Here is a 26,843-nt window from a genome sequence, read left to right as displayed (position 1 = left end):
GAGAGAGTTTAAAAAAAAATGGCACACTCTAGAGCTGGCACCTTGGTAGCTCAATGAATTTGGAACATAAATATAGTTCCTAATGTCTAGGGGCTGGGATTTTAAAGACCAGGCAGGGAGAGATGACATCCCAGCCATCACCTTGAACCTACAAGAGGAGAAGTCTCTGACTGAAAGTATGTAAAAACATGAGACTCTGGAATAATTGTTTTCATCAGTGAACACTCATGCCGTCCAGTTCAGGAACATTCCGAGAAGCCTTGTTTCTTTTTATGCCCTCATTGTGAAAAATGTCTCTCATAAAATGCTAATATCACAAGCCTATGGATTGAAGTCCAAATTTATACCATTCATATGGTAGAAGACTTTCCAAGCTGAGACATTAATGGAGGGGGTACTAGTCCTGGCTATTGAAACCTCTAGAGCATCTAGGAAGATGCAGAAAACTAGTCTTTAGATACAATATAAATAATCAAGTAGGAGTGAGGATAGGTAGGTAAAGTCCTTAACACGACCCTGAGATTATCGAAAAATCTAAAAGTGAATATAAAATGAAAGCGTTTAAATTATTAAAATGTTAAAAGAATGAATTGAAAAGATTGATGGAAGAGGAACTAAAGACTATGGAAATTTGTAAAAGAGACAGATAAAATTTCTAAAACTGAAAAATATAGTAATTAAAATTAAAAATTGAATGGGAGGACCAAACAACATATTGGTAGCAGATGAAAAGAGAATTAGTTAATTGAAAGAGTTGAAAACATTTCCCAGAATGCGACCAACATGGTAAAATATAAAAGGCACTTAAGAGACAGAGAATGCAGATTGTGAAAATGTAAGTCTGTGAGGAGTTCCAGAAGTTGAAAAGAGTGAGAATGAGGAGGAGTAATGGTCAAGAGATACTGAAAATTCTCCAGTATTGGTGAAAGATAGGAGTTCACAAATTAAGGAAAATAATCATGATAAAATAAGTCCACACATGGAAAGATCCGTGTTAAACTTATAGAGACCAAATAGAAAAAGAAAACAAAATCTTAAAATAATCTAGAGAGCAAATGCAGATTATCTCCAAAGGAATAAGATTTGTCAGTTAGCATATATCCCATTGAAGTCACGACAGCAAACAAAAAAGAAAGGACTAATATCCTCATGGTGCTGATATAATATGCTGGTCAACTCAAAATCCTATACCCTGCTAAACCTCATTTAGAGGGGAGGACAACATAATGGCATCTTCAGAGAAAAACTGAGGGTTTACCAATCATAGACCTTCACCGAGCTGCTATAAAACACACTTCAAAAGGAATGCCAATAAAATCAAGGAAATTGGGGATTAAAGAGAAAAGTGAACAGAAAAAGTAAATGTACACAATCTAAGCATTATGAAAATCATAATGATGATAATTACTAAATGTATGGAATTGTTTTAAAAAGCATAACGAAAACATGAGAATAATAACATGATAATGGGGCAGATGGTCAGGGTTATAAGTTTTTTAAAGTCCTTAAAATTTTGGGAGGACAGTAAAAAATTGGTTAGATTTAATCTTTTTTTAAGTATATGTATTAAACATTGAGGATAATTATAGAAGAATAAAAATAGTAGTAGTAATCAGAGTTCTCCAGAGAAACAGAAGCAGTAGAATGTAGATAGCTGGATGGATGGATGGATGGATGGATGGATGGACAGATGGATGGATGGATAGAAAGAAAGAAAGAAAGAAAAAAAGAAAGAAAGAAAGAAAGATAGATTTGAAATTTGTCTTAAGGGGAGGGACTGTCAAGTCTGAATTCTTCAAGACAAGCCAGTAGGATGGGGACTCAGAGAAGAGTTGATGTAGTCTCAAGTCCAGAGATAGTCTGGAGGCAGAATTCTTTATTTTTGAGGGATGCCAGTCTTTTCTTTTAAGACAATTAACTGATTAGATGAGGTTTACCTACCTTTTATAGAGAGTATTCTGCCTTACTCAAAGTCCACTGATTTAAATGTTAATTACATCTAAGAGAGACTTTCACAGCAAGGTGTAGACTGACCAAAAACTGGATACCGTAGCCTAGCCAAATTGACAAATAAATTTAACCATAACAAACAGCTATACTTTCCAAATAAATGAAGAGGAAAAAAAAATGTGGAGAGTGGAATTTTCAATCAATTCTATAAAAGGCAAAAAAAAAAAAAAAAAAGAAAAAGAAAAGAAAACAAGCAAAAATAAATGGTAAATATAAAGCATAAAATGTGATAGAATTAAATCAAGATACATGTAGGCCAGGGTAATTATTACTAACTACCTCAAGAAATAACCCCTGAAAATTCAGTTGCTTACATCACAATCTAAATTGATTTCTCATATCATACTCAATGTGTTTCAGAACACCCTACTCCGTCTTGTAGCTACACCATACTACATAGCCTCCAAGGTTGTCCTGGCAGGGAAAGAGAGACACAAAAGAGACATGCCTACTCTTCCCTCCCTTGGCCTGGACGGTATCTGCTCTATTGATCAGGAATAGTCACATGCCTCAATCGAACTATAAGAGAGGCTAGGAAAAATGGGCACATAGAATTTTTGATGAGCATTAAATGTCTCAGTTTCAAGTTATCTTCATAATAAATATAGGTTAAAATTACTAGTTTTATGACAATATTATATTGGATTCAAAGTGTTTAACAAACACAGCCATCTGTATATGACATACACAAAATAACATTAACTCTTAGGGTACAGAAGACTGAAAAAGAAGGGATGCAAAAAATATACACCAGGGTAACTCTAATCATAAGAAAGCTGGTGTACTAATATTAACAAACAATCAAAATAGGCTTTACATTTTAAAAAAGTTATGAGAGATAAAGAAAAACCTCTCAATATAATAAAAGAATCAAGTTAGCAGGAATAAAAATTTTTGAACCCAAAGAGTAAGAATGAATAAAGGCAAAAGTCAGAATGAGGAAATCAACATATCCACAATAATAGTGGGAAGTTTTACCATTTCTCTCTTAAAACTTCATAGGTCAAGCAAGGAGATGTAAGGATGAAGGAGATTTGAAAAGTACAATAAGCAAGCTTGATTTAATGGTCTTATAGAACTCTACATCAATTAGATAATTAATTCTATATGCCCCGTTATATAAAGCATACATGAACCTTAAAAAAAAAAAAAAAAGACCATGAACTAGATCACAAAACAAGTATAAGCAAATCCTTTTTTTTTTAATTTTTTAGTGTTTATTTATTTTTGAAGGAGAGAGAGAGAGACAGAGGGTGAGTGGGGGAGGGGCAGAGAGAGACAGAGACACAGAATCTGAAACAGGCTCCAGGCTCCGAGCTGTACGCACAGAGCCCGACGCGGGGCTCCAACTCACGAACCGCAAGATCATGACCTGAGCCAAAGCCGGACGCTTAACCGACTGAGCCACCCAGGCGCCCCAAGCAAATCCTACTGAGCCAGCAGCACCTAGATTGTATTCTCTGATCATGGTGCAATAAAATTAAGAAATTATGCAGAAAGATTGCTCCCCAAAAATGTTTTAAAGAAAAAAATCACACTTCAAAGTAATTCATGGGTCAAAGAAAAATGGAGTTTGAAATTACAACTATGAAATATTTAATAGCTAAATGGAAATAAAACTTCTACACATCAAAATTTGTGAAGTACAAATAAAGTGTCACTGAAGTGGCAAGTGAAGTTTGAAATGCAGATACTAGGAAAAAACAAGAACTGAAACGAATTATCTAAAGTTTCTGTTCAAGAAATTAAAAATAATATATAAAGGAAAAAAAAGAGGGGCGCCTGGGTGGCGCAGTCGGTGAAGCGTCCGACTTCAGCCAGGTCACGATCTCGCGGTCCGTGAGTTCGAGCCCGCGTCAGGCTCTGGGCTGATGGCTCAGAGCCTGGAGCCTGTTTCCGATTCTGTGTCTCCCTCTCTCTCTCCCCTCCCCCGTTCATGCTCTGTCTCTCTCTGTCCCAAAAATAAATAAACGTTGAAAAAAAAATTAAAAAAATTAAAAAAAAGGAAAAAAAAGAAAAGCAGAAATTAATGACCTAGAAAAAATATTAGGATTGACAAAATGGAAAGCTGATTCTTGCAGTAAACAGGCAAAACAAGAATAATTAAGCAGAACTGACACCTATAGACAGGATTAGGAATGAAGACGGGGAAATGACTCCAGAGATAGTATAGATTTAATAAATATGGATGTACTTGAGTACATGAGCAATGTTATTCAAATAAATTTGAGTGTTTGATGAAGTGGACAATAAATCTAAATTTACTAAAAAGGAAATAGTAAACCTGAGTAGAAATCTAGTCATTAAATGAGTTGAGTCAGTAGTTAATAGTCTACCTATAACAAAATGATAATGTCTACCAAAATTTCAAGGACTCAATATCCAAAACATTTTAAAGACTAGAAAAACAATGACAGAGTCCCTGGCTTATTTTATGAGGCTGGTATGGTCTTGATGGCAGAACATTGTACAAGACAGTATTAAAAGAAAAACCAGGGGCACCTGGATGGCTCAGTCAGTTAAGCATCTGACTTTTGCTCAGGTCATGATCTAGTGGTTTCATGATTTGGGGCCCGGTGTCGAGATCTGTGCTGACAGCTCAGAGCCTGGAGCCTGCTTTGGATTCTGTGTCTCCCTTTCTCTCTGCCCCTCATCTGCTCATTCATTCATTCTTTCTTTCTCTCTCTCTCTCTCTCTCTCTCTCTCTCTCAAAATAAAAAATATTTTAAAAGTTTTTATAAGGAAAGAAAAACTATAGGTCAATCATAAATAGAGATGTAAAACTTAAAAGATTATCAAACCAAATCCAAATATATATATATTTAGAGATCTAGACAAATACAATAAAAAGTTAATAGTAGTCAAATATGGTTGATGAGAGTACAGGTATCTATATTAATTTCTGTTCTTATCAATATACTTAAATTATAAGTGTTTTAACTGAAATGAAAGTAAGAGGAAATTGAAAATCAGTTCTGAGGAATATCTGCCCTGAAAAATATAAGGAAAGTGGTTCTTAAGGCTCCTGGAAATGAAGCAGCCGTCCCCATCTTTCACACCAATAAGAGGCCCTAAATTTCTTTCTTTTAAAATTCATGATGCATGCATATTTTATTTGCTTTTAAATTGAAAAGAGAAGCAGGTAATTTCAAGCAACAGTCCCCTGACCTAACTTTTCTCACCTTTAAACTCACACCCCCAGGTACAATCATTGCTAAGTCTTCCAACAATTCTTCTCCTTAAATATCTCTTGATAATATTATGATCATGCTATCAGGTGACTCATCACTTTAGGTTATGATCTGTTTACTTACTGCCGTGATAAATGGCCTGAAGTTCACTTAGATTGTATCACATCGCATCTCCTTCCCACATATCTCCCAATGTGCGTACCTTACTGTGCCTAGATCCTTTAGTGTTTTCTTTTTAAACTTAAACTTTTTAAACTTAGAGCTTTATTTCTTGTTCCATCAATGATGGACCCCCCACTCTGTAAAACACAGATCTTTGTGCCCTCATCCTTTCTCTAGTTCTGTTTCTCCCTGTCCTCCTTCTAACTTCTACCGTTTTGACTTCCATATCGTCCTGCTAATAACATTTATATTTTGTCTATAACCATAACTTTGATTAATTAGAAGCACTTCCTTAAAAGACCCCCTCAGATTGGCGGGCACCTGGCTAGCTCAGTCAGTTAAGCATCTGACTCTTGATTTCGGCTCCGGTAATCTCATGTTTCCTGGATCAAACCCTGCTGTCAGTGCAGAGCCTGCTTGGGATCCTCTCCCACTCTCTCTCTCTCCCTCCCTTGCTCAAGCTCCCTATCTCTCAAAATAAACAAACAAACAACCTTTAAAAAAAACAAAGGGGTGCCTAGGTGGCTCAGTCAGTAAAGTGTCTGACTTTGGCTCAGATCATAATCTCACAGTTGTGGTTTCAAGCCCCGCTTCGGGCTCTGTGCTGACAACTTGGAGCCTGGAGCCTGCTTCAGATTCTGTATCTTCCTCTCTCTCTGCCCCTCCCTTGTTTGCACTCTGTCTCTCTCCCTCTAAAAACTACATAAACATTAAAAAAGACCTTCTTGGATTGTTTTCAGTGGGGGAACCCTGGGGGCACTTGATGTCTGGTTGCTGTTTGCTCTGCGCCACCGTGAAGGGGTGAGGGGCAGTCCACTCTGCAAAAGGACTCGCAGGGAATTATCTATTCCTATTCTCATGACTGATTCTCATCCTTTACCCTCACCTGTTGTTTCTGAGGCCTGGCCTTCTTCAGATTCTGTGGGCCCCCAACCTGGCTTATACCCTCCTGAGCAAGGTGAGGGTGCAGTAACTGCAGTGGATTGAGGGGGAGGAAGTATCTGAAGACCCCTGCTGATGTGCTTAGGAAAGCACATTGGCCCTGCTAAAGTGAAGATTCCTCTGCTGAAGTAACACACTTTCTCTTACCTCCTTTTCTTCATATCATCTTCATTCCTACCATCTTCCCTGCACAGTTACTCCATTTTATTTAGTCTCTTGGTACTGTTTCCTGAAAACTGTTTTTTTGCTCAAGATTCAGATTTTTAAATTAGGTAATCCAGAGGAGTCTTTTGCTTTCTTCCTATTTTACTTCCTCATGGGAAAGGTATGTTCAAGGGTCCCCACTAACCCACGGAGTGGTTGGATGAGTCAGAAAAAGGTGTATCACTGGGTGAGATGCACCGGGCACACGGTGTGGTGAGCAGTAAGGTGGCCAGTTTCAGTGCCCCTTTGAGCAAACCTTTGGGTCAGATACAGACTTCACAGCCCCAAGATCCCTGGGCTTTAGAAAATGCTGAGTCTCTCTGCTTGCTCCCTGCTGTGCACAGTGGGGGGGGGGGGCATGCCCTTTCACTGTTTGGTGACTGTGGTGTTTTGTTTTCTTCCTACTTTTTCCAGAAAACGATATCCCCAGAATTAAAATGTAAGCTGATAATAGACCCCTAGTGGACAGAAACATGGATCACCACAATGGACCCCCTGAATATTTCACTCTTTCTCACACAGTGTGCCATGATTTTCATATAGACAATGCCTGATGTACAAGAGCTGATCGCTAAATGTAGATAGCCCCCTCCCATCTCCAAACACTAATGCCAGAAATCTAGAAAGGCCAGGGTGCTTAGATTTTCACAGTTGACAAGATAGTTATATTGCTACAAGATATAGGAAAGTTGAAGAGGAAGGCAATTTGAAAGGAAAAATAAAATTACTTTCTTTCCCTATTTAGTTTGAGATAGTGTCTGAATATCTGTTTCAATGTAGATGTCATGTGGGATTTTCTTTTTAATGTGTCAGAATTAGGTTCTAGTGGTATACTGGAATTTCTAAATTTTGTTGGAGAAAGTAGATAGCAAGACAGAATTTGGGGATTAGAAGATCTGCTTTCAAATTAAGTGCGTTGTGTAGTCTATTCTGATTCATCCCTTGACTTGACTCATACGGTAAATATAGTCCCTAGAGCCCAAATCTTTTTAACTGATTTCATATTTGATCTCCAACTGCGTGAGATCATTTCTTACTCTTCATTGGCCTAGTTATAATACTTACAAGAGGTGCTCATGAATTATTTATTAAGTGTGTGGTATTAAGCATGTCCACATTTAAATTTTTCACTTCAAATTTTTAAAAACTGTAACTATATATTTAATGTACTTAATGTGTAAATAGCATTATGAAAAACATCACAAAGGGTAATCAGACATAATCAGAATTCTAACCAGTCCTCAAACCAACAATAATTATATGTTTTCATTTGTCCTGCTAATAAAAATAATACTTTTCAACTTTTTCCTAGTTTATTCTTTTCCTCTATTATGTTTTCTTTTCTTTCCTATTATTATTCTTTCCTTTAATATTAATATTCCTAATAATTTCTTCTTATTTATTAGTTTTTGAGTCCTTATAATAGCAAGATTCTTTTGACATCATTGCTATTGGTCTATGAACCATAAAGTTAAACACTGTGAATCTTGCAATAGTGTGATTAAACATTAAGGCATTTCTAATGAGTGTTTGTTTAGAAGTATGGTCATATCTTCTCTTCAGTCTGTCCTATTTAGTATTTGCTTTGTATAATTGGATGAACCAAAATACATAAAGAATACTTGCAAGGTCATTTTTGAGTTTTTATTTCCTACATAAAGGACCATGCAAATATTAGCAGAGTACATATTGCATTCAAAAGGCTCAATAAAATATGGTGTTAGTCAAGTTGTACATTTTAACTCACATAAAACTTGTATTTTATTCTGTCAACCACTGCTTTAGAAGTCAAACAGTAGTTTTGACTTCTTATTAATATCTCTAATCATTGGAATTTAAATTTTATAGCAGTGTAATATTAATGAGAACATGGTATAAATCCATAATTGATATGACAATTAAATCTGCCAATAAAACTGGTGAGCATCTTTTTCCTCCATCAGCAATTCAGCAACTTATCTAAGAACTAAGTGATTCACACAATAGCAAACATGAAAAAGTCAGTGAGTGACTAAGCCACCTAGAAAAATTTGAATCTGTATGTAAAAATAGTGTTCATTAAGCCACCCTGATTATAGTGATTTTCTCTGTATGTGATATGTTCATTTGAGTCAATAATGTGAAAAAACTCTAGTGGAAACAAAGAAGCAAAGTGTGATTTTATGATCTAGCATTAAACATGTTTAAAAATTCAGGGTATGAATGCTAAAAACCAAAGGGTTTATGTCATCAGTCCGAAACATAGCAACTCTTTGGGGTGATGGTAAAATGCAACATAGGTGAGAACTAATTTCATTCAACGCAGCTGTACTCTCAGAACTATTTAGGATTTCAAAATATAAGTGTGATAGTCAAGAGGTGAAATTACCATGCTGGGTTTGACTTTACATTAATTGGAAAAAAAATCTTATGCCCTCTGAGAATGTTCTCCAACCCCATAGACACTGCTCCATTGCCTTGACTCAAAATCAAGATTCCCTGTAGTTTGTGCTGATCCTGCCTTCAACAGCTTGTGCAGTTCCTGCCTCACTGCAGCAAGCTAGTGCCACCCATAGGTGCTGGAGCAGTGGCCATCATGCTGTAATTGGTGAAAACCTATTCTCACTTAGCTATGTGCTTTAAATCCTCTCTTAATTGTCCTTCTTGGTGTTCTCATCAAGCTGAAAGTTGACGGTCGCAAATTCTAAATGTGCACTGTGGAGGATTCCTGTTTCATCCAGGTCTCCTGTATATGCTCACTTGCTTTCGGTCTTCCACAGAGATTCATCTAATCCCTCGTCCCATTTCAGGGCAGTGTGCAAGGCCAGGATCTACAGCCTTTCAACAGATTTCTGATTGAGGCCATCTCTCTGCGTTTTCATGCTCACTTTTTATTTACTATTTTGTTTTAATATCCTGTACTATTTTTTAGAATATAGGTTATATTAAAACACTTTTAAAATCAGCACATAGTGATTTGCTTATTTTAAAATTGTCTATGATATTTTTAATTATTACAAAAGCAGTTCATATCTGTTATAGAAAAGTAGAAAATACAGACAAGCAAGGGGTAGAAAATATAAAATTTTTATAATGTTGTTTATCTGTCTATACCTTTTCCTATGCAAGTAGCTTTTCTGGGAATGGGTGATTTTACATAACTGTTTTGTAGCTTAATGGATAATTATATTTATCTTTTTTTTTCAATATATGAAATTTATTGTCACATTGGTTTCCATACAACACCCAGTGCTCATCCCAAAAGGTGCCCTCCTCAATACCCATCACCCACCCTCCCCTCCCTCCCACCCCCATCAACCCTCAGTTTGTTCTCAGTTTTTAAGAGTCCCTTATGCTTTTGCTCTCTCCCACTCTAACCTCTTTTTTTTTTCTTCCCCTCCCCACCATGGGTTTCTGTTAAGCTTCTCAGGATCCACATAAGAGTGAAAACATATGGTATCTGTCTTTCTCTGTATGGCTTATTTCACTTAGCATCACACTCTCCAGTTCCATCCACGTTGCTACAAAGGGCCATATTTCGTTCTTTCTCATTGCCATGTAGTACTCCACTGTGTATATAAACCACAATTTCTTTATCCATTCATCAGTTGATGGACATTTAGGCTCTTTCCATAATTTGGCTATTGTTGAGAGTGCTGCTATAAACATTGGGGTACAAGTGCCCCTATGCATCAGTACTCCTGTGTCCCTTGGGTAAATTCCTAGCAGTGCTATTGCTGGGTCATAGGGTAGGTCTATTTTTAATTTTCTGAGGAACCTCCACACTGTTTTCCAGGGTGGCTGCACCAATTTGCATTCCCACCAACAGTGCAAGAGGGTTCCCGTTTCTCCACATCCTCGCCAGCATCTATAGTCTCCTGATTTGTTCATTTTGGCCACTCTGACTGGCGTGAGGTGATATCTGAGTGTGGTTTTGATTTGTATTTCCCTGATGAGGAGCGACGTTGAGCATCTTTTGATGTGCCTGTTGGCCATCCGGATGTCTTCTTTAGAGAAGTGTCTATTCATGTTTTCTGCCCATTTCTTCACTGGGTTATTTGTTTTTCGGGTGTGGAGTTTGGTGAGCTCTTTATAGATTTTGGATGCTAGCCCTTTGTCTGATATGTCATTTGCAAATATCTTTTCCCATTCCGTTGGTTGCCTTTTAGTTTTGTTGGTTGTTTCCTTTGCTGTGCAGAAGCTTTTTATCTTCATAAGGTCCCAGTAATTCATTTTTGCTTTTAATTCCCTTGCCTTTAGGGATGTGTCAAGTAAGAGATTGCTACGGCTGAGGTCAGAGAGGTCTTTTCCTGCTTTCTCCTCTAGGGTTTTGATGGTTTCCTGTCTCGCATTCAGGTCCTTTATCCATTTTGCGTTTATTTTTGTGAATGGTGTGAGAAAGTGGTCTAGTTTCAACCTTCTGCATGTTGCTGTCCAGTTCTCCCAGCACCATTTGTGAAAGAGACTGTCTTTTTTCCATTGGATGTTCTTTCCTGCTTTGTCAAAGATTAGTTGGCCATACGTTTGTGGGTCTAGTTCTGGGGTTTCTATTCTATTCCCTTGGTCTATGTGTCTGTTTTTGTGCCAATACCATGCTGTCTTGATGTTTACAGCTTTGTAGTAGAGGCTAAAGTCTGGGATTGTGATGCCTCTTGCTTTGGTCTTCTTCTTCAAAATTACTTTGGCTATTTGGGGCCTTTTGTGGTTCCATATGAATTTTAGGATTGCTTGTTCTAGTTTCGAGAAGAATGCTGGTGCAATTTTGATTGGGATTGCATTGAATGTGTAGATAGCTTTGGGTAGTATTGACATTTTGACAATATTTATTCTTCCAATCCATGAGCAGGGAATATCTTCCCATTTCTTTAAATCTTCCTCAATTACCTTCATAAGCTTTCTATAGTTTTCAGCATACAGATCCTTTACATCTTTGGTTAGATTTATTCCTAGGTATTTTATGCTTCTTGGTGCAATTGTGAATGGGATCAGTTTCTTTATTTGTCTTTCTGTTGCTTCATTGTTAGTGTATAAGAATGCAACTGATTTCTGTACATTGATTTTGTATCCTGCAACTTTGCTGAATTCCTGTATCAGTTCTAGCATACTTTTGGTGGAGTCTATCGGATTTTCCATGTATAGTATCATGTCATCTGCAAAAAGCGAAAGCTTGACTTCATCATTGCCAATTTTGATGCCTTTGATTTCCTTTTGTTGTCTGATTGCTGATGCTAGAACTTCCAACACTATGTTAAACAACAGCAGTGAGAGTGGGCATCCCTGTCATGTTCCTGATCTCAGGGAAAAAGCTCTCAGTTTTTCCCCATTGAGGGTGATGTTAGCTGTGGGCCTTTCATAAATGGCTTTTATGATGTTTAAGTATGTTCTTTCTATCCCGACTTTCTCAAGGGTTTTTATTAAGAAAGGGTGCTGGATTTTGTCAAAGGCCTTTTCTGCATCGATTGACAGGATCATATGGTTCTTATTTTTTCTTTTATTAATGTGATGTATCACGTTGATTGATTTGCGAATGTTGAACCAGCCCTGCATCCCAGGAATGAATCCCACTTGATCATGGCGAATAATTCTTTTTATATGCTGTTGAATTCGATTTGCTAGTATCTTATTGAGAATTTTTGCAATGGATAATTATATTTAATTAACATCACATGCACATTTTTTCAACATTCTCAAAAATTGTATATTTCACAATGTATATAGGTTTAGATTCCACCATTCCTTCTGAGAGTGATTTTACCATAGTAAAAAATTTCTCCCCAATTTTTAACAACAGTCTAAGATACCTGAATATTTCTCCTGATATGTACTTTGTATAAATACATTACAGCTAATCATCAGCATTTACATGTATCCTTGCACATTCCGAACAGTTTTCTTTATTAAAAAGATTTTAAACTTAAAATCACCTAGGTTATGTAATATCTTTGCCCATTATCCCCTTTGGAAATATGCAAGACTTAGCTTCTAAAATAAATTATTGTGTACAAAGCAATGGAATAATTCACAATCCATGCTGATGAATTTTAAATTACTACTTTCTCTAACAAATAAAAACAAAAAGAAATATCCTACATCTGTCTTTAGAGCCAACTCTTTCAATGAATTCAGAGAGAGAGAGAGAGAGAGAGAGAGAAATAAAATTATTTGAGAACCATTTAGAAAAATAATAAAAGTATAACATAGAAGGTAATATAAACAATAACTTTCAAATTTGCCTTTGAAATAATACATCACTGGGATGCAGGTATACCATCCTGATAAGCTTAACTTCAGGTCCCATATTCACATCTTCGTCTCCTAATAGAGCCTCTTCTGACAACAAAACACTGTGATATTTCCATGCTCCATTATGGTAAGAATCACTTTCTTTATAAGGGATTTTTTGTTTGTTCTCCACTACAGTTCCAGTAAGCAAGGCAGTCTCTCCATATTTGAATAAACAGAGCTTATTCAGGTGTTTGAGACAACTAAAAACTTTCTTTTGGTAAATCAGTTCCTTCATCTATTAATCAGTGACATGATACATCATCAAGAGTCACTATGAATATTTAACAGATAATAGGAAGAAGAAAACTAACATGTATCAAAAGCCAATTAAGTGGTGCAAAATCCTTTGTAAAATCTTTGTAGACATTATTGTTTCTTTTTTCCCTGTATCTTTCCTTCTCTAATAATCTCTTAAATTAGCTCATGTTTTCTATAAATACTTATTAATAAAAACATACAGCAACCTACACATATTTTATTGTGTATATTATAATAAACATTTTATATAATATATATATGCACACACAGAGAAAGAACTTATTTATAAAAATACAGTTTCTAAAAAGCAAGAAACACATATCGTGCAACTCTAAGAACCTCATTTATACTTCACATATGCCGTAGACACAGCTCAGAAACTCAGATGCAATGCTTATGAATATGTATGAAGTATAATTAGCTTGGAAAATGCTGCTTCATCACCTGTCCTGATATTGTCGTTGTGCTTCGGTGACTTACTAAGCAATGTTGGAAAAGGAACTCTTCAAATTCCAATGAGTTGAAACAATTCCGTTCATCCAGAGCATGTTAGTATTTTTCATTCTGTTATCATATGGAAGGCTTGTCTCTTAAACCTGGGTGGTTGATATACTGTTTATAACTGACAGTTGTATGCCATCAGTCCTCTACTTTAATATTTTGGAGTGCTTCTTGAAACACTGAAACCTATCTTATTCCTCCACATCCCTTGAACCCAAACTCTCATTTCCACTGCTCTTGCCTGAGGTTACAATTCCGTTTTCTCTAGCCTATACTATCATAATAGCCAACCGGTGTCTCTTTTTTCTCCCAAAAACCCTCCCAGTTCACCTTCTGGGGCTAAGGTTCTGACCATACACTCTACTCAGAAACTTTTCAATGACTCCATGTTGCTTATTGCTCAGTGTTTTTAGCCTGATATTCAAGCTTTCCAGAAATGGACCCTAACCTAACAGCTTTACTTCTTCATACTGCCCTTCATAAACTCTCCAGGCCTTTGCAAATGAAATACTTTTCCAGCTCTCCACACATCAAAATGTCCTGCCTCCTTGCCTTTCTTTTCCTTACCTGAGCAAGGAGTGGTTGACAGAAAACCCAGGAAGAAATCATTGGCTTCCTGAAAAGCAGGAAAGACAATATGCTTTGGAGCAAAAGGGAGGTCATATTCATTAATGCAAGAAGATAAGAAATTAGTAGCAGGGAAGTCTATCAACAGATGGACTTCAGTCAGGTTGCAGTCGTGTTGCTGGCTAAAGGTACCAGGGTTCAGTGGAAGATAAATACGTTGATAATCAGACTGATCAGAAAAAAAATCAGTATCTGATATCAGGAATAAAGAGGTAAAGTCATTAAAACTTCTTCAGACAGTAATACACAACTTTATGCCAGAAATCCAACAGTTTGAATGAAATGGACAGATTCCATGAAAATTACAAACCACCAAAATTCATTTACAAATAAATAACTTGAAAGTCCATTAAAGAATAGAATGTGTACTTAAAAACCTTACACACACACATACACACACACACATACACACACACAATTCAGCTCCAAATGACTTCACTAGTGAATTCCATGAAGCATTTAAGGAAGAAGTAATAAATTCTTCAGAGAATTGAAGAGAATAAACCATGTCCCACCTCATTCCATGAGGCCAGTATCACTCTAGTACAAATGAGACAAAGACATTACCAAATATATATATATCAATATCCCTTATAAATATAGATGTAAACATTCTTGACAAAATTATTACAATTCAAATCTAAGCATGTGTTAAGATACAAACTAAGGGAATATATATTTGCAAATTATATTATCTGATAAAGGATTTGTATTCAAACTATGCATTCATATCTTTCAAAACTCAGTAACAACAAATAACCCAATAAAAAAATGGGCAAAAGATTTAAACAGATGGAATAAGTATATTAAAAGGTGTTCAACATTATTAGTCACAAGGAAAATGCAAATTAAAACCAAAATGATATACACATCCATAGCATGTCTAAAACTTAAAATGACTGACTACATCAAGTATTATTAGCAAGGATGTAGATAAATTTAACTCTGCTGGTGGGAATTTAAAGTAGCACGAATAATTTGGAAAACAGGGTAGTAGTTTCTCAAAAACTGAAACATACCGCCATATCATCTAACTACTCCACTTCTAGGTATTCATTCCAGGAGAAATGAACGCATATGTTCATGTAAAGACTTGTACACAAATGCTCCTAGAAACTCAATTTAGAATGGCCAATGTTGGAGATAGCCCAAATGTCCAACAAGAGGTGAATGAATAGATTAGGGCATATCCATTTAATTTTTAAAAGGATCACATATTGATACACAGCATGGACAAATGTTGAAATAATTATGCTGAGTGAAAGAAGCCAAACAAAAAAGAACAAGCTAGATGAGTCCACTTATGTAATATTTTATTAAATGCAAACAAACAGTGATGGAAAGGAGAAGCAGTGTTTGTGTAGAGTTGAGAGGAAGTCAAGGAGGGGTGCAAGGGAGAAATCAAGAGGAAATGGATGGTTTCTCTACCTTGATTGTCCTGATGGTTTCATGGGTGTATATATGTCAAAACTTATCAAACTGTAAATTTTAAATATGTGAAGTTTATCCCTTAATAAAACTGTTGAAATCTGTAAAAGGGTAGAAAAAAATGAAGACTGGTCACCACTATCCATAGTCCCTCACAGCTCAAACTTTAGCCTCTTTCCATGTTGTCTGATTCTTCCCCTCTTTTCTCTTACCTCATTTCATTAATTTTCTTATGTGCAGCAAATCAACTTTCTCTCCTTCCTTTACCCCCATGCCTCACTTTGCATATCCAAGATTAGCTTTAAAATTTTGGTTGTTAAATGCTTGCCAGATTATATTCTTGTAGAAAGACATTCACATCTCAAGGCTGCAGGGAAAGCTGTTTCCTTCTTTCCTTCCTTCCTTTCTATCTTGGTCTATTTTTGTCTAGTGCTATGAGTGACCCATATGATCTGGATGACTCAGGATCATCATTATCAACATTGGTTATTTTACTACAGTTACACGGGCAGCTACTGAAACCTACTTTATCCCTATCCAAATTGATTTGGACTTCGGAGCCTTTCATTTTTTTCTCTACTTGATAACTTCTCCTTCCTATTGTCAGACAGATTGTCAGCTGTCACTTCTGCTGTTTTCATGTGCCTATTTAGAGAATCTTCATCCTTCTTTTTTTGTAATTTCCTTTCTCTGATCTGTTTTGATCCAGAAAACCTGTAACCAAGGGAGTAAGAATGGAATGTAAGTTTGGAACAAATATAGGACCTTAGTAAAGAACTAAGACTTAGTTGTTTTTTGTTGTTTTTTTTTTGAGTAAAGTATACTGGATTTGTGCCACTTATGTTGATGCACTTACCTTTTTTATTTTTTTTTTAATAAATGAAACTATGTGATGTTACTGTATCTAATTCCCAAGAGAAATTATAGGCCTAAGAATTTCTGTGTTCTCAGTTGAAGAGACTGTCCATTTTCCATAGAATAATTTTCTGGGGTTATCAGAAATCTCTTTATGCAAGTGCTAGATATATATGCGCCATTTCCCTTTTTGTTTATATAGATGTATCCAATATGTCCTTTTGTAGATACCTGTTCTGTGAACAGATTATTTTTTTTTATTTTTATTTTTATCAATGTTTCAAGTTTGGGTTTTTAAATTTTTTATATGTATATATTTTTTTTTATTTTAGAGAGAGAGAGAGAGTGCTAGCAGGGGAGAAGGGTAGAGGGAGAGAAAGAGAGAATCTTAAGCAAGCTCCACACTGAGTCCCAATACCGAGCTTGATCCCACAACCCTGAAATCATGACCTGAGACAAAATTAAGAGTCAAATACTCAACCAACTGAGCTACCCAGGTGCCCCTCAAGTTTTTATTTAAATTTTAGTTAACATAATAGTGTAATATTATTTTCAGGAGTAGAATTTAGTGATTCATCACAATGAAGTGCTCTCCTTAATACCCATTGTCCATTTAGCCCATCCCCTGCTAACCTCCCTCCATCAACCCTCAATTTGTTCTCTGTAGTTAAGTTTCTTATGGTTTGCCGCCCTCTCTTCTTTTTTCCTTTCCCTATGTTCATCTGTTCTGTTTCTTAAATTCCACATATGAATGAAATCATAATGGCATTTCTCTTTCTCTGACTGATTCATTTAGATTAAATTAAAGCTTGTTAGGAGAATACCTGAAAGTAAATTTTACCACAACAGTATCAAGTTCTGTGATCTTTCCTAGTTTAATGCTCAAATAATGTGACTGATTTAAAAACAAACAAACAAAAACACGTTACTGAGGCACTTGCAGGTATCTTTTAAGAGTGTTAGGTCTGGGATAACCTGAATTAGCTTTATAACTTCAACAGTAAGTATATTTAGCATTCTCTAGCTCTTCTGCTTCCTGAAATACTTTTCCAATTTAAACTTTACACATAAGATCCTATTTGATTTATCTCTTGGTATAAATGTATTATGTGATGATATATGTGTATGATGTGATGATTGCTAAGGAACAAACACTATTAAGACAGATAACTAGACAATAGGTTAAACGATCCTTTTCCCATATCATGCTGCTATCTTTTTGTCATCTCTTTTAAGTCAAGCCTCAACAAATACATCTTTGCTAGGAGATGATTTTAGCTCAGAGATTGTTATTTAGAAGACTTTGTTTTGCTGTAGAACTTGGAGATGTGTTTTTAAAGGGAGTGGTGTTCTTCCTCATTTGAAGGAGATAAGAACTGGCCCCCCCCCTTACCACACAACTCAAGTAAAATGTGATTAGGGATTAAGTCAATAGATGTGTTCAGTTATTCATCTGCTCAACTATTGTATAGCATTTAATTCTGACCAATTATATCCTTGCAACACTGCCAACCATCATGCTTTGAGCCACCTCTGCATCTCTTGACTTCCATAGTATCATGCTCTCCTGGTTTCTCTTTTCGCTCTGGTATCCCAGGTACCTTGCCAGCTCCACTTTCTGAACCTGCCCCTCACATGTTAGGATTCCTGAGGGTCCTGTTCTAGCTCTTCTTCTCCTCTCCCAATAGATAGCCTCCTGACTTTAATCACCAATATGTGCTAATTTATAATTCTGTAGCCCAGAAGGCCTCCCTGGAAGTAAATCTGTATACTGCTGCCGGCCAGATATGTCTACTCCATAATTCTGTGGTTGTTGATATGTGACACTCTTTCTCTGTCCACAGGCAACAGGTCCTCAGGGTTCATTAAAGGAAGGTGCCAAAGGTTCTCTTCAGAAAAGCTTTGGGGTTCTTAATGAAGCCAAGAAGTTAGCAAACGATGTCAAAGGTTAGTATGACCTCTCTTTATTAGTATTTTCAGATTAATTGTAGTTTGTTTTTTTAATGTTTATTTTGAGAGAGAGAGAGCGCGCACGCACACACGTGTGAGTGGGGGGAGGGGACACAAAGAGAGAGAGGGAGAGAGAATCCCAAACAGGCTCTATGCTGTCAGCACAGAGCACAATGCCAGGTTCTACCTCAAAAACCATGAGATCATGACCTGAACCAAAATCAAGAGTCAGCCGCTTAACCCACTGAGCCAACCCAAGAGCCAACCCAAGAAATACTTATATTTCTAATTGGTAGGATATTTTGTCACACTATTGGAAAAGTGAAATTATTTCACCACGATTTTTATGATTATTTTTATTATCTGGATTTAATTCAGCTCTTCAGTATTTTGACATCATATCTCATTTTGCACTGGGCAATATTTCATAATTTTTAACCTAATTTACATAACATCATACTGCCTATATATAAAGCATAGTAACTTTTTTAAAATTAATTTATCATTTTTTAGAGAGAGAGAAAGGAAGGAAAGAGTGTGTGAGCAAGAGAGGGGCAGAGGGAGAGGGAGGGAAGGAGAGAGAAAGAGAGAGAGAAAATTCCAAGCAGGCTCCACACTCAGCACAGAGCCCCACATGGGACTCGATCTCATGACTATAAGATCATGACCTGAGCTGAGATCAACTGACTGAGCTTAACTGACTGAGCTACCCAGACGCCCCAGAGTAGTGACTTTTAAATTAAAGCATAACAAGTGTTTAAGAGTACTAAATCCCACTTGTTTTGGCTTCAGAAATAATAGTCACAAAGGAATGAATTAGACATCATACAAATGTCCTTATGAAACTTTCAATTTGATAGTGGTCACATTTCCCGAAAATTTTTATGCTTTTTAAGTACATTTTTCTTGTGTTTTATTCCTAATTCAGTCATCAAAGTACATAAAATATCTACTTCGGTACATTATGGGCTTTGCATTAAAAATGTATTACTCAATATAGCTGCTCTCTAGGTAAGCTATTATATTTATTATTTCATTCAAATATCTCCTGTTGTTTTTTTTTTTTTATTTCAGTTGCCTCCCGTTTCTCTCTGCCATCTCATTCCTTACCATTTTCTGGCTTGCATGTATGTCCCCAACCTTACTGAAATACTCACAGTCCTTCCAAAATATACTACCATTCCAAGCCTCCATATTTCAGAGTATCGATCCTTCTCTTTGGAATGCTTCACCACCTTTCGTTCTTTTTCATTTAATTACCTTCCAGCAGAGCTTCAAAATTAAGCTCAAATGTCATCATTTCCAGGCAACTAGACACTCCATCTGAACTACATGCCCCTTCTCACTGCCTACCTTTATTATAGACTTGTCAGCCCACAGCAACCTTGTACTTATATCCCATCTTCTTGAGGACAGACATGCTCTCTTCTTCTTAACTTTGCATTTCTGGTGTATAATATCACCGTGACTAGCTCAAATCAGGAAATAAACATATATTCAAAAAAAATGTTTAAGAAGAATGGTACTCGTCTTTACTAACCTTAGAAACAAAAGAGGTTTTATAAGCATTTACATTTGTCATACTTTAAACTAATTGTCCATTGTCTCTAATAGAGGCCAGTAGGAAATTACAACTCCTGCCTGCATTATACATGGTACTGTATAATTTGGACTGTGTGTCACAGGTGAAAGAAACCTCTATAAACATAGTTCTGTGTAGTTCTATGTAGGACTTGCTCTTATCCTAACCTGAAGAGTAACAATAGAATCCAAACCTATTTTCCTTTTAGACAAGTTGAATTGACCTCATTACTTTGTGGCCACTCTTTCCCATCCAATACCTTTGCTCAGAGCTAGGATTAAGGTGAAGTGAGTGAGGTTAGGTCATGCAAGTGGGGGGGTCAGATCCTTTTTTATTTCAAAGTTTAATATTTTGTGTATCATAGATCTTCTTTGAATTAGTTTTAATTTTTAAAATATTACATCAAAATATTTTTCATTTGATTAAACTGCCCCTTTAAATTTTACTCCTGAGATGAATGCCTGAGTCACCGCACCTCACTCCCAACCCTGCCCTTCCCTCTGTTTTCCTAAAAATACTGGTGTTATAAAAATGAAGAAATAATTCAATCTTTAGAGTATTTTTTTTTCCTAAAAACAAAAAAGAAGTCTAAAGACAGGCATAGTAGAAAGGGCTAGGAGACAGAAATGTTCATTAGTTTAAATGTCTTTTTTTGTACTTCAGGTAGTACATTATTTAAAGTAATGAAAACCCACAAACTACTCCTGTAATAATTTCTCCAAAAATCCAAGCCAAGGCTCTGACGGAGATGGGAATGTTTTCTTGCTACATTATGACATTCCCCTGATTTGTGGCCAATTACACAAGTTATAAAATGGCTGTTAATCAGAGAAATGCCATATATTACCACCAGGAACTGCTGAAATAGGCCCTACAGAGCAAAACTCTTGACAGCAGCTATTAAAATCGAGATTTAGTCATTTCCCTTTCTCTGGTGCCTGGAGTGAGAAGGAATAAAAATGGGGAGGCCAGTATACCCTCTGTATTTCTAATTTGTTACTTGGTTCAATTTGGTACAATCCGGTTAGTCCGTGCTTTAGTCACAAATGACTTAGTGCTTCTCCCTGCCATTTTCGTGCTGCCCTTGCCTGGAGGGAGTCTGAACTTGCCAGGAGCAATTTGTTTTGCTTTTAAATTTTTGAATATACATTTGTTAAAAGTAAATTTGCCCTTGTACACAGTTGAAATTGGAAACCAGTCTACACTGATTGAATGTCTATGGAGGTAAAAATCATTTCCTTGATGGATATGGAACTTGGGACATATTGATGATCGAGAAGAGTTAGAAGATGAATTAATAACAGCAGGTGAATTAACACTACTTTGCAGATTGACAAGAGATTTTGTCAATAAAATAGCCAGTTAAGTTCTCATGGAATGTGTATAAGGCAAGGAATGAAGTCAAGGATGGTATATTACAAGGTTGAGAATACTAATATTTTACAATTATGTACCTTATCTTACATAGAGTAAGTTTTCAATATTATTTACTTCTTAATTTATCCTTAATTTTTGTATTCATACAAATAAGTGACATCAGTCACTTATGAGTGAATAGATAACATTTCTATAAACTGGATGACACTCATATGAAATAAAAAGATCTATTCCCAAACGCAGACATATTGATTCGGTGAATTGCATGACGCATAGTAGTGTCCAGCACAAAGAACAGTAACAAAATTATCCCAAACATGAACTTTTATCAAATTAATCAATATTTTTCTTCTCTGCTCTTATCCTCCTAACACTTGGGCTTTCCGTCCAGACAAGTATATCAGAAAAGTTCTCCCTTCATGAATGTAATACAGTTGTAATTACTAACCTGGTAAGATTCTACGATGTTATTTTAGATTAGAAAAAAAAAAGAATAAACAGAAATGCTGTAGTGCTGTTAAACCAAAGTATGATGCAGGAGTTAAATTTTGTCCAAAGCATTCTTTCATTACTAAACATGTACCGCCTTTGAATTCACATACTACCATTTGCCAAAATCAGCCTTTCTAAAGATAGGCATATGAAAGACAAAATCTGTTCCATTGACAAAAAAAAATAATAATAATAATTCTTGGATTAAATCGATGAAATTGAGCCTGGATCCCCTAGTCTCCCATAGTCTGAAGAACAAAACAACCTTTTCCCATAGAAATTGCTGAGTTTTCATACAGAGCTGTAGTTCCTCCTTGGGAGTGCGAATAGAGAAAATCAAGATAATGAAATCAGGTTGGACTTGGTGTAGAAGTTCAAATGTAAAGTGACAAAGTAGTGGCAGATATGGACAAGTAGGAATTGTTGGACCAGACAGTACTTGCCTTACTTGAAGGTATTCTAATTCAATTTCTTCTAGAATACCTTGCTGGCCAAAACAAAATGAGCAGGCTCACAGTCGGGCTTCAGAGCTTGTCCTAGAGGTACCATAAGTGTGTTTTAATGTCTGGTCATTTCGGTTTCTTGTTACACTGGCTGAAGAGAGGATTTGCCTCTATTTTGGTATCTTAAGTCTTTGGATATCCTGCCACCACACAAGGACCCCTTCCCTCCTCTCCTCAGATTTCCTATTATGGCCCTTTCTCTAGTGGGAGGAAGGGCATATTCAGTTGCACCTGAAATTTACTGAGGGCCTTTCAAGCATTGTGCCCATGATGAACAAGACCTCATTTGGCCCTTTCAGTTAAGGGCAAGGTTTCTCAGTAATATGCTTCCCTGTAGACCCACCCATTAAGTGACCTCAGAGGTTCCCATGAACAGGAACTCTAATATACATGTCTGGGCAAAATAGGCAATCAGAGATCGGACATATCTCAAAGTTGTGACAGCATCTGGGGAAAAGGAAACATAGGAATAACATCATGAAGGAGGGATAGAAGTACAAAATGTGGAAAGACTGGCATAGCAACCTCATCAAGTCAGTGACAGGAGGCCAGGGACAGGAAGCAGGGTCTCACTTTTGCCCAGCTTTCTTCCTTATGCAGCTGCCCATCCTTCTGCAAGGCCTCAGCTTCCTGCCCTGGGTTGTGAGGTTGACCTAGAGGGCAGACTTTTTGGAAATCTCAGTATTAAGAAGACAAAGGACTGTATAGGTGGGTGAAAAACCAAGAGTGAAGTGGTTTGAGGAAAATTGTACCTCCAATGTTCTTAAAATGTTCATAGAAGAAAATATATCATGTAATATAATAAAATTTAAAAATTGTGTAACACAATCATATATTATGCAATTTAGTAAGGCTGGCCACCTCTCATATATAAAACAAAATCATTTGATTTGAATAAACACCAGCAATTTGAATTATACCACATTTGTACAGTGGGACCAACACTTTAGCCCACAATTAGTCTGGTTCCAAAGCCTTTGCTTTTACGCATAGCTGGATAAAAACACTGAGCTTCTTCCATAATTAAGAAGGTGACACAGTGACACTTAATGATTCTAACAAATGCTTGATAAATGAATAAGTGGATGAATACCCAAGGTAGCAGAAATCTCTCATTACCAGGAAGGTCAAAATCAAGATATTTTACATGACCTCATGCCGATCCCTTTCTGCTTCAGAACCACACGTAAAAATGCTGCAAACATTATTAATCTGCTCTCTAGCTTAGAAGGTGCCTTCACAAGAAAACATAAAGCACATTTGTGACAAATGAAAGTGACATGGATTTTTTTTTTACAAGGAAATCCTAAAGAGAGGATATTCCTTCATTTTTGTTTAAAGAAGCAAATCAGAAGTGATAAGGATCCATCAAAGTAGTAGTTCATAATAAGACAAATATCATGGTAATCAGGTTCATTGCAAAATGTTATCTGGATGGTAGTTTGGCAGGAGAGATTCCATTTAACCAGACCCCTTGAAAATTAATAGTCATTCTGTGAATTTCATCCTTATGAATGAGAGATTCTCTCAAGGTATTTGCTTGTGCATAAATAAAAACTAAAAATTGCATTTGAAGAACGTAATGAGTTTGGATAGTCAAATAGAATATTCCATTAAAATCTGTTTAAAAGCATTCTTATATTTAGCTGAAACCTATTTCAACATTATTGAAAACTGGTAAATACATCAAAGCCATTATCAAGCCAATGTGAATTATTTTGTTACCATTTACTGCCTGTCATAAAGCCAATACTTTCTCATATATCCTCAGATTTATTTCTCATATCAGTCATACAAAGAAATGTGCTGTCCTCATTTATACATGTAAAAAGGGATAGAATTGGCATTTGAACCCAAACCTTCCATCTCTAAGTCTTATAAGGATTTCACTGCACCACATGACACTTTTAGTGACTAGAATTTTGTAAAAGATCATTATTGATGATGAAAGAAATCACATTTACAGCTTTAAGATATGGCATAGCATTGTTCAAAGTCACCAGTTCTAATCTAAACTCTAAACCCTATTCAGCACAGCTTCAGAGACACGAGTAAATGTGTACTCTTAGTGGAACTGACTTACAACTCTGTCTTGTGATTTTCGTTTTGAATATGTCTGCCTCACCATGTCAGCTGACAGGCAACAAAGGGAAATGACATTGCCTGGAATGTTCGCGGTCTACCCTTCCTGCTCTGCTTCTTCCCCTCACTTTATGACCTCTGCCTCTGCCAAACCCATTTCTGGACATTTGCCTTCTCATGTGTGAGGACAGGAGGAGAAAGGGGGAACCAGAGGTTTGGTTTGAGGTTTGGTGAGTGTGGTGTCTAGAGAGAAAATAGAAGGAATGACTTGATTACAGCTACTGGGTTCAAGAGCCGAGGAAATGAGAGGAAATCCTCTAAATGTCGCTATGAATCACAAATCCGACCCTTTCTTGTTCTTCAGAAATGACAACTAAAGAATTGGGTTAGGTGTTCTTTTAACTATTAATAATTCCACTTCTGTGGTCATGTTACAGTACAAACTGGGCCAAATGTAATCTTCCTTGCATGTCACCTATGGAGCCACTCTGCCTCATATGTGTTTTCATTTAAAGCCAACCTTGGAGTGCTTATTTTTCGAGCTTTTCATTGCTATAATTTCTCAAGTTTTCCATTTTGAAATCTGCACTACTTTTCTGTACACAGCTTCTATTCACCTAATTCTATTGACGAAGCTATAAAGTATTTAGATTGGGTTTGAGAAATTCCAGAAACTACTTCAGGAAAAAAAAAAAACGATCAGAATGTAAGAAAGGACACATCAAGAAGGAATCCGAATCAAGTAGGTGAAACATAGAATTCAGAGTGGGGTCAGAATATTCACACTTTTATTTTCTAGTACAGAAAGCAGAGGAGCAAAATTACTGCTTTGCAACTTGAGGGACAGCAGCAACAATGTACTTCGGATCGGTCTTTCTTTGGAATAATTAGCCTGCTTGTTCAGCCAGCATTTGCTCTCCGAATGCACAAAATACTATAAACCAAGTGATGCCCTTTAAACTAATGTGGTTTTTTTGTCACTGTACATGAAGATCTTGCTTTCCAGAACATTTTGAATGCTTCATTATTTAAAAAATCAAATCCAATCAAGAAGCTAAGAAATAAAATGTGTACTGTTCCATTTCCTTAAGTGATGAAGACTTACAAGTTAATATCAAAAGAGCAGCCCTTTATTTGTAAGGGGTTCGTATAGCTATCACAGTCATAATCAGACTGACTTTCTTTCTGAAAGTAGACTTTCAATGACCTATCCAAAGATTTTATTTTAGTACAAACAGTGAAAATAACCGAAGTATTAAAAGAAAGATGAATCATGATTGACAGAGGAGAAAATCTAATTACTTGGAAAGTATACTTTGAGGCACTGGAATTGAAAATAATAACATCTTAGTGACTGAGATGGACACATTGATGTTTTAGAACCATGCTTTGCTGGGATATTTTATGCTTTGTTTTTCAGTGACATCAGGTCTTTGGCTTGGAGCTTGAAAGCAGATGCATTAAACTGTAGCCTGTGCTTACCTTACTATTGTATAACAGTGGTTTAATCTATCTGCCTATAAAGCCCTTACATGAAATGAAGTGGGTCATTAATCTGTTCAGTCCTCTTTTTCACATTCAGAGCACTGATTGTTAAGAATCCTTGATTCAGGGGCGCCTGGGTGGCGCAGTCGGTTAAGCGTCCAACTTCAGGCAGGTCACGATCTCGCGGTCCCTGAGTTCGAGCCCCGCGTCAGGCTCTGGGCTGATGGCTCAGAGCCTGGAGCCTGTTTCCGATTCTGTGTCTCCCTCTCTCTCTGCCCCTCTGCCGTTCATGCTCTGTCTCTCTCTGTCCCAAAAATAAATAAACGTTGAAAAAAAAAATTTTTTTAAAAGAATCCTTGATTCATCTTCCTTTCCCTTTGCTATCCTTCCCAGATGAAGGCCAGTAAAGGCCAGGGTTGTTCTCCAGCTGACAGGGGCCTGCTCGGTTCCTCTGAGAAGTCAGGTGTACTGCCTCTACGAGGGGTATGCATACAACCAAATCAAGGCCATTAGGGCACAGTTGTGTGAGACCTAGTCTGGCCTGACCTGGCCTGCCCACGCTAGGTACCAGGAAAACGATGAAAACAACAGTTTTGTGTGTTGGCAATAGCGGTCTGCCATAGTTCAGGTTGCTGTCGTCATTTTCTATTGTGTTTTTTTAATTCTTTTAAATAAAAGAATAGAAATATCTGCACCAAGAAAGCAATATGATCAGCATGACCAGGTACAAATGAAAGGTTTTAGTATACCACTTCCCACACCACCATCAACTCCCTTGCTGCTGTAAGTGCTGTCAGGGTTCTCTGGTATGTTCTGTGCCACCTACCCACCGCCAGACCCCACCCTGACAAGTTTTTATATCCATGTGTTGGTATGTATATGGTATGTCTTGCTCATTTTCATGAGAAAGATCTTAAGGATCTTTTTCTT

The 26,843-nt window shown here is 36.7% G+C and overlaps 1 protein-coding gene across 1 annotated transcript in view; it reads left to right on the top strand.

Moving 5' to 3' along the window:
• The window catches only part of LAMA2 (laminin subunit alpha 2), a 395,150-nt gene that overhangs the window by 275,179 nt on the left and 93,128 nt on the right, over positions 1-26,843 (top strand). The window contains exon 40 of the mRNA XM_040449243.1: positions 18,287-18,389. Within this exon, the coding sequence (XP_040305177.1) occupies positions 18,287-18,389 (103 nt within the window). The remainder of the gene's footprint in view (positions 1-18,286; positions 18,390-26,843) is intronic.

This window comes from Herpailurus yagouaroundi, unplaced genomic scaffold, assembly GCF_014898765.1.
Source record: "Herpailurus yagouaroundi ecotype Mexico unplaced genomic scaffold, PumYag 198, whole genome shotgun sequence".
NCBI classification, from domain to species: Eukaryota; Metazoa; Chordata; class Mammalia; order Carnivora; family Felidae; genus Herpailurus; species Herpailurus yagouaroundi.
This window is presented reverse-complemented; position numbering and strand designations above follow the sequence as displayed.